Source organism: Nannospalax galili, unplaced genomic scaffold (assembly GCF_000622305.1).
Source record: "Nannospalax galili isolate Female #2095 unplaced genomic scaffold, S.galili_v1.0 scaffold305, whole genome shotgun sequence".
Lineage (NCBI taxonomy): Eukaryota > Metazoa > Chordata > Mammalia > Rodentia > Spalacidae > Nannospalax > Nannospalax galili.
The window spans coordinates 4,338,727-4,348,272 of NW_008356258.1; the positions used below are offsets into that span (position 1 = coordinate 4,338,727).

Sequence of the window (9,546 nt, forward strand, 5' to 3'; positions counted from 1 at the left end):
CAAAAGGTAGTTTATTAAATTCTAAAAAGTTCACTTCCCCTTATAAGCATTCCTTCTTGCTGAAGGTAAAGTCACTTCTTCAGCAATATTAAAATATTTTATTTTTCTTTTATGTGTATGAGTGTTTTGCTTATACGTGTTTAAGTGCACCCGTGTTGTGCAATACTCTCAGAGGCTAGAAGAGGATGCCAGATCTCCTGGAAATGGAGTTACAGACCATTGCTAACTGCCATGTGGGTGCTGGGAACTGAACCCAGGTCCTCTGCAAGAGCAGCTAGTGCTCTTAACTGCTGAGTCATCACTCCAGCTCCACTTCTCTATCAGTGAAGCCACTCAGTCTACCACTATGTTTACAATCACTGTGAGAAGCAGACTGGAGATAGAATAGGAAAAGTACTTAGCTTCAAAGTTATAGATGGGAGGGAAAGCCCCAAATCTTCCTGGTGGGAGGAGGAGTAGGGTAATTGCTAAATGCACCTGGCAGGGGCAGGCCTCCAGACAGAGGGAAAGAAGAGCCTGAGCTGTCCTTACCCATCCACACTGTGGGCAAAAATGCTGCTGTGTGCACACTGAGAGAACATTCCTTCGGTCACATAAAACTCAGTTGGAGGGAGGGATTGGAGAGATGGTTCAGTGGTTGACAGCACTGGCTGCTCTTGCAGAGGACCTGGGTTTGAGTCCCAACACCTATGTAGTAGCTGGCAGCTGTCTGTAACTCCAGTTCCAGGGGCTATGATGCCCTCTTCTGACCTCTACAGGCACTGCATGACATGGGTGCACCTATCTACATGCAGGCAATACCCTCATACACAGAAGAAAAAAAAATTAAAAAACCAAAACTGAGGTGGGCACTGCTGCCTCTACCACTGAAGTTGCCTTGGTAATTCCTTCCTCCTCTGGCTTCCTAGTCTGTCACAACGTGTTCTCTGCATTCCATATTATGGAAATATTTGGAGATAATTCATTTTCACTCCTCTATAGGACACAGTCTAATGGATGAGTATGATACAGTCAGCCAACAAATATTTACTGGGCAATACCAGGTATTGTTCTAGGCAATGTGGATAAAATTAACAAAGAAAAAAGCTGCCCTAGGCTGGGCTACAGCTTGGTTGGTAGGTGCTTGCCTGGCTTGCTTATGAAACCCTGGGTTCAGTCCCTAGTACCACATAAAACTAGGCACGGTGGCAAACTCTTGTAATCCTAGCACTCAGAAATTTGTGCTAGGAGGATCAGAAGTTCATGGTCAACCTCAGTGAGTTCAAGGCCAACATGGGCTACATGAGACCCTGTCTCAAAGAAAATGAAACAAAATAACCCCTCCCCCCAAAAAACCTCCTGCCCTTGGGTTCATTTCTGGTCAACAGACATTTGTTTTTAAACTTATTTTCCTGTTCTAGCTAAACAAAGCTGTAAAATGACTATGCTGAGCAAAAAAGGTATTTAATCATTTGTGATGGGTATTAGTGTGTACAGAGATGCTGATGACTTAAGGAAACCAATAAAAGGTATAATGGATTATATGTGTGTATATAAAAATTAAAACTCAAAAATGCCTAAAAAATACTGCTGTGTTGGTCTGGATGGTGGCTGCTAAGCTATTTTAATAGACTTTGAGTGCAGATGAATCTAGAGCTATACTGGCAGGTAAACAAAGCATTGAAAACGGAGAGAAAGAAATGAGATTCCTGAGGTGAGTTCCAGTTTCTGAAGATGGAGAAGAATGAGGAGATTAAAGAGTTAGGGTTGAGCCCGGTGTGGTCGCACAAGCCTTTGATCCCAGCACTCAGGAGGCAGAGGCAGGCGGATCTCTGTGAGTTCGAGGCCAGCCTGGTCTACATAATGAGTTCCAGGCCAGCTGGGGCTACAGGGAGACCCTGTCTCAAAAAGATTTAAAAAAATAAGAGTTAAGAGTGAGATAAACTTTTGTTACTAGAGTTGCATAGGTCGAGTCTGGCCTTGGCAGCCCTAAAAGCTAGCCTCTCCTACTAGTCCTCAGTAATGTACTCAAAGACACAAGTAGTAGGGCCTGGAGAGATGGGTCAGTATTTAAGAGCATTGGCTGCTCTTGAAGAGGATCCAGGTTCTGTTACCAGCACTCACATCACGCTAACAACCGCCTGTAACCCTGCTGGTGCACTTATACACACGCAGGCAATACACTCATATACATGAAATAAAAATAAATAACATATTTTAAAAAAGACATGAGTAATAGTGAAAAGCACAGAAAGATTCAGTGAAGCCACATTGGGAAGGAGATCCAATAAAGTAGTCCAGGTTCAAGTTCAGGTAAGGCAAGAGGTATCCATAATTAAGGCATGGGTCCCGAACTCACTGTCGAGGCTCCAGGCTCTCCTCCAAGGTGAGCTGACAAGTTCTCAGAACTATCAGAAATCTGTTTCTAGGACATGTGTTTCCTGTGACCTGCACCAGAATACTAACTTTTCCTTCTCCTAAGCAGGAAACTCCTGTCTCAAAATTCCAACAGCAAAAGGAAGAGTCGCAAGCGTCTCTTTAGAATTTCTTCTTCCTGCCAGGACTGCTATGAACTGGAAGATGAACCCTGCTAAAATGTTAACTGGGCACTCGGCTTTCCACCCGCCCAGTCTGCCTGTGTTTGGGAAACTCCCACAACCGGGTCTCCGGCCTCTCAGTTCTGTTTTCCCTGCAACCGCGGCCAAGGTCCGCTTTGTTCCACTTTGCCTGCGGGTTCGGGGGTGGCGCGGGTGGCGCTACTGTGGGTCGGTGGTGGATTCCTGCGGTGCAGTGGGCGGTCCCCTGACTGGGAAGGGAGGGCTGCAGCTCGGGGACATCCCCTTCCAGCACTTCCCGGTCCCGAACAGCTGGTCCCTAGACGGCAAGAGGACGCGGACAAGCTGAGGCCCCGGGTCTCCCAGGTACGTGGGCGGCCCCGCAGCGGGATCTCTGCATCTCTTCCAGGCAGGGCGGAGGGGCTGCTCCTGGGGCTCCGCAGCGCGGGACGGATCTGCGCCCCCAGCCAGGCAGCTCAGGTCGCTGGGCGGCGGGAAGGGCAGCGGCTCCAGTCGCGGATGCTTCCAGCTTGGCCCCTGGGGACACGGGAACCGCTCGGGAGAAGCGGGGGGCCACCTAGAGAGAGGAGGGCCACCGCAGAGGTGCAGCCATCGCGGAGCTCCGAGGACCCGACCCTGCCGTAGCCGTGGGGGTCCAGAGTCCTTGCAGCCTCACTGGGGGGAGACCCAGGGGCCCTGGCCAACCCCTAAACGGGCTGCCCTCTTTCCGCCTCTCTCTGCACCTTCCTCGCCCTCTAGGCTGGAGCCGGGTGCAGAGATTCTGTATCCGCTTTAACTCGCTGGGGGTGTGTCCATGATCATTGTTTAGGTCTGGGACAGAACTTGTAAAGCTAGCATTGCAGTCACTGCGACTCAGAAGGGGGGAAGGCTCGGTTCCAGCGTGGTGCAGGACCCCTTCCTTCCTAACTCGGACCTAGCCTCTGCGTTGTTTCTTCATTCTTGGAGCATCCGACTTGCTTGTACCTCTGGTTAGAAAACACCTTAGAGCACTAGAGCAGAATGGAGTTCTTAAACAAGGACGCACGAGGTCGCCTAAGACTTCATCACTTCTGCAAATGAATTTAGAACTTGGATGCGAGGAAAGGGTTTTTCCTTGTTTCAAAAAGGAGAAACTGTTTTGGATGTAAACAACTCAGCTTGCAGAGATGATTCTGATCTGACAGAAGGTCTGGCTTGTCTTTCTACTAAATCTTTCAACTGGTGGATGGAGAGACTTCCTCCTCCCCACGGAAAAGAGCAAACATGACTGTTAGGAAATGACTGATTCCTCCATATTCAAAGTTTCTTCTTGTTCCAAGTAAAGAGCACTTGCGTTTTAAACTTTTTAAATAGTGTCTCTGTTTTACAAAAGTTACCAGATGTTGACAGTATCTTTTGGAATTGTCTAAGCAATTGGTTTATTTTATTTATTTACATGTAAATTAGCATTTAACTGGAAAAATATCCAATGAAGAAACAATCACCCTTAAATTCAAAAAAGTAAAGAATCAAATGAATATAAAATAGGTGGAAAATTCAGAAAGTACATAGTGATATAATTGGAAACTAAAAATATTAGTAATTATACTGAATAAAAGAACCACATTTAAAATGATCAGACCGCTATTGTCAGAATACACATTTGAAACCTAGCAATCATCTGCTGTTTTTTTAAAAAAAGTTGTATTTCTGTGAATTTCATACAATGTATTTTAATTGTATTTAGATCTTCTCCCCATCTGCACCCTCCTTACTACCTTCCACCCAATTCCATGTACTCTATTATATATATATATATATATATATACACACACACACATAATGCCTCCATTATATTTACATGTAAAAAACTCCATTTTATATATAATACATATGCCTATAGAATCTTATACATTCCAGACTGCCCTTGAACTTGCTATGTAGTTGTGGATGACTTTAAATTACTGATTCTTCTGCCTCCACCTTCCAAGTGATGGAATTAGAGGTGTGTACATCTGTGTCCAGTCTATGTGATACTGATCAAACTTGGAGCCTCTGTGTATGTTGGCAAAATACTCCACCAGTTGAGTTACATTCCTGACCATCTTCTTACAAGAAATGTATTTCTAAAGGATACTAACATTTTAAAGAGAAAACGCACAGCCAATTATCCAAGGAAAAGATGGAGCAATGTTAATATCAGACAAAATAAATGTTAAAGCAAAACAAATCATTGCTAGGGATTAAGAGCAACAGTTTATTTGGTAAATTTTCATTAGGAAAAGATGCAAATTTTGAATTTCTAAGCACTATAACAGAACATAAAATAAAGCCAAACTGACAGAATCACAAGGAGACAGAAAAATCCACATCATAGTAGGAAACTTCATCATCTCTCCCAGACACTGATATATCAGGAGGGATAAGAAAATGTAACTAGAAATGTAACTAGAAATGAAGATTTCCAGGCATGTGCAACCTTCCAAAACTCATAAAGAAATAGAAAATCAGTAAGATAAATAATAAGTAGTGTAAGTCACTAATAAAAAATCTCCCATTGTCCCAGCACTAAGGAGACAGAGTCAGGAGGATATCTGTTAGATTACAGCCAGCCTGGTCTACAGAGAGAATTCCAGGCCAGCTGGGGACACAGTGGGACCCTGTCTCAAAAAACAAATAAAAAACAAAACAAAACAAAAAACAAAAGCATTGAAGAGAAGCTGAGGACCTCATGACTTCTGCCAAACACTTAACAAAGAACTAATGCAATTCTTTTCAAACTATTCCAAACATTGAAGAGGGTGTAATTATTCCAATCTCATTCTAGGAGACCACATTATACAGACACTAAAATCATTTAAGAATATAACAAGGGGCTGGTGGGATGGCTCAGTGCTTAAGAGCATTGGCTGCTCTTCTAGAGGACCAGATTTGATTCCCAGAACCCACATGGAGGCTAACAACGGTCCATAACACCAGTTCCAGGGGATCCGACACTCTCTTCTAGCCTGGTGGGCTTTGCATGACATGGGTGCACTAAATACATGCAGGAATAACACTCATACACATAAAATAAAGATAATTTAAAAATTTAAAAGAACATAAAAAGAGAAACTATTTTTGATGAACATAGATGCAAAAATCACAAACACTAAGCAAAGTGAATCCAACAATACGTGTTTTATGATTTTTCCTGGGGAGATGTGCCCCAGATAAGGCACTAATGGCAGAACAAGGAAACAACTCCATCCCAAGTATAGCTTAGTGAACTGGTGAGTTTATTGGGATTACTTACAGGAGGCTAAATGAGGGATTCCTTTAATCATCATGGAGACTCAAAGACAGCCCCATGACTGAGCAGCCCTCTTCAGCATGGGTGATGTCTTGTTGCAGCTTTATCCCTGGAGCACCCTACACAACTTGGAGGCAGCTGGCCAGTCAGTTTTCTTTCCCCATCAATTGTTACTGCTTATATAACCTTGGGGAGGGACCTTGTGAATCTTGTAAGTTTCAGGAGCCTCCTGAACCTGTAAGCTTTGCTTATTCCTTAAACCTTGCAGGCTTTATTTAGTTCCTCAGTCTTATGAGTCTCCTCCTTTCTTCTTCTCCCCAGGAGGAAGTGTTTTAATTTGAAGGAAACAACATTACAACAATATTAAGAGGATCATTCACTATGCCCAAGAGAGATTCTTCCTGAAGATGTAAGAATGGTTTAATATATGCAAATCAATAAATATAGCAATCACATTCAGGGATAAAAGGGACAGAAACCATATGATCATTTCAATGGATAAACAGCATTTGATGTAATCTAATGCCCTTTTATGATAAAACCTCTCTAAATAATCTCTAAAAATCAGGGATAGAATATACCTCACCAGAAAGGTTTGATGTGGCATACCACAGTTAGTAGCAAAGCAAATGGTGAACACTGAAAGCCTTTTCACTAAGATCTGGAATAGGGCAAGGATACCCACTTTAATCACTTTTATTCTAGAAACCCTAGCCAGAACAATCAAGGGAAGAGAAAGAAAAGGGCACCTCTGATAGGAAAGAAAAAGTTAAATCACCCCTGTTTATAGATAGTATGGTCTATTATGTATAAAACCCAGAGACTCCACTGTAAAACAGAAATAATAAATTCTATAGTTGCATGATATGAAGTGACCATTGGAAAAATTCTTAGCATTTGTATATACCAATAATGAACTATCTCAAAAAGAAATCTAGTAATTCTATTCAGTGTTCGCTAAGAAAATCTGCAAAGCCTAGGGATAAATTTAACCAGAGAGGTATAAGACTTCTATAATGAAACCTATAAAATGTATATGAAAAAATTCAAGGGACTCAAATAAAAGGGTACTTCATGCTTATGGATTTAATATTGTTAAATATGAGCATGGAATCAATGTTAAATATGAAACCAATATTGTTAAAATGTCCATACTAGCCAAAAGAAGTCTACAGATTAAATACAATCTTTAGAAAGATATCAATGGCATTCTTCACATAAATAAGAAAAAAGTGTTCACGTAAGAAAAAAATAATTAAAAATTTTAGGGATATGGAGATCCTAACTATTTTGATTTGATCAAGACATATGCACATATTATCACACCATAAATAAGCACAATTATATGTCAAAATAAAAATTAAAAAGCCTATAAAGATATATACAGCAGAGGAAACAATAAAAGAAGAAAGCTAGGCATGGTGACACATGCCTTTAATCCTGCAAAATAAGAGGACATATTTTCACAGTATGCATCTAATAAAGGGTCAATACCCAGAATACATAAAGAACTGAATTTACTCAATAACAAGAAACAATCTCATTTTTAAAAGATGAACAAAAACCACAAGTATACTTTTCATAAAAATTGTTGTCTATAAAAATGTTTATTATCACTAATTTTTAAGGCAATTCAAATCAAAGTCCCAATGAAACATCACCTTACTCTGATTAGAATGGCTGTTACCAAAAGGGCAAAACAATAACAGCTGCTGGAATAGGTGTAGTGGCAATCTTATGCATTGTTGATGGAAATGAAAATGATCATAGCCATTATGGAGCGCTGTAGGAAGGGTCTTCAAAAAATGAAAAAGAAGCCCATCATGGGATCTAGCAATCTTCCTATGGGTTGTATATCTGTATTAGTGACTTTTCTTGTTGCTGTGACAAATACTGGAAAGAAGCAACTTAAGAGAGGAGCTGCTTCTTTACGATTTGACAGGATATAGTCCGTCATGGTGGGGAAGGCCTGGTGGCAGATGGCTCCGTGGTGGTGGGCTTGCTGCACAGCTTGTTATGTTTCCATGGTTCAGAAAGCACAACTGGCCTGTCCGCCATGCAATACCTTCCCTGCAGCAACCCAGGTAGGCCCTACCTTGTAAAGATTCTACAGCCTCTCAAGACAGTGCTGTCAATTGGGAACCAAGTGTTTAAGGACTTGAGCTTGCAAGGAACACTTCCAAACCATAACAATATCCAAGGGAAATGAAATCAGTATGTTGAGGGAATATTTGCACTTCCATGCTTATTACAGCACTTTTATAATACACAAGGTAAGTAATCAGAGTGTCCATCAACAGGTAAGTGGATAAAGAAAATGGAACCTTATTCTACTATTAAAACAGAATAGAAGGCCAGTTTTGATGCCTTTAATCCCAGCATTTGAAAGACAGAGACAGGCAGAGCTCTGTGAGATCAAGGTCAGCTGGGTCTACTGGTCTACATAGTGAGTTGAAGGCTATCTGGGGCTACAGGGAGACCCTCTCTCAAAAAGATAAAAAAAGAGAATGGAATCTTGTTATTTGTAAAACATCAGTCAATTGAAGGATGTTATGTTTAGCAAAATAAGCCATGAACAGCAAAACACTAGATGATGATGTCAACTGTGTAATCTAAAAATGCTACTATCATAGAGCTACAGAGAAGAAAAGTGAGTACGCGAGACAGAGGGGAAGATAGGGTGAGTTTCAAAAAACAGTTGTCTTAATATTTTAAAATTGATTATTGCAATCACCATTATTTATTAATAAAATAAAAAGAATTCATGCTAAGATTTCAATGGTTATAGGATGAAAAATAATTTATTAAAATTAAAATTAGTTTGGGAAATGTGTTCAATATTTAGTCAATATATCCAATTTAATTTAATTTTTATGTACGCTAATTTCAACAGTACTAATTTCATCTAAAAAGTATCAAATACTTAGGAACAAAATATGCATAAGTCCTTTATGTAAAAAGACATAAATGTTACTGTGATAAACTAAAGCCCTAAGTAAAGGGAATTATGCTATGCTCATGGATTAGAAAATTCAGCATTACACTCATGTTAATAGTTCCCAAATTATCTATAGATTCAGTGCATTGCCAATTAAAATCTCAGCAGATTTGTTTCTGAAACTGACATGTTGATTCTACCAATTATAAAAACATGCAAAGGTCCAACAGCATTGGGTCTTATACATGCAGAAAAACAAGGATGGTGTTTTGGCTCTTCTGGATATTGAGATATATGTTGTGTTTAATAGAGTGTGTGTGTTACTGCTGTAAGGACAGACAAGTAGACGATCTGAAGAAATTGCATTTATACAAGCTCCAGCTCTATATAGATGTGTGGCTGATAAAAAGATAATATTGTTGACAGCTTTCACAAGGTAATCTTCCAAAAGTAGTGCTGTTTTAACTGAAAATCCACAGTAGAAGTAGAAACGAATACAGTCTGCTACATCAAATATCAATTTCAGATAGGTTATAGACCTAAAAATAGAAGATGAAGGCATAAGAATTTCCAAAACATAAAGAGAAGATCCTTCATGATCATGTAGGAAATATTTTTTTTATGTTTAACACCATATTAATATATTGAATTTATTGTGCCAAGATTAACCCTCTTCCCCTAATAGCACCTCAATATGCTATCTTTCTATCTATAAAAGGAAGAATAGCAACAATTCTCCTATACTCATAGACTTGAATACTAAAAGTAAAAAATATAAAGATGCCTACTCAAGTCCCCCCCCC

The 9,546-nt window shown here is 40.3% G+C and overlaps 1 protein-coding gene across 2 annotated transcripts in view; it reads left to right on the top strand.

The window, feature by feature from the left end:
• Positions 1 to 2,731: 2,731 nt before the first annotated feature.
• The window catches only part of Tlr2 (toll like receptor 2), a 17,840-nt gene continuing 11,025 nt past the window's right edge, over positions 2,732 to 9,546 (top strand). The window contains exons 1-2 of one of the 2 annotated variants that reach the window (XM_008854282.3): positions 2,732 to 2,900; positions 6,127 to 6,214. In XM_008854282.3, the coding sequence (XP_008852504.1) occupies positions 6,213 to 6,214 (2 nt within the window). In that variant the 5' untranslated portion in view covers positions 2,732 to 2,900; positions 6,127 to 6,212. The remainder of the gene's footprint in view (positions 2,901 to 6,126; positions 6,215 to 9,546) is intronic. The other variant, XM_029556744.1, reaches the window with a different exon arrangement.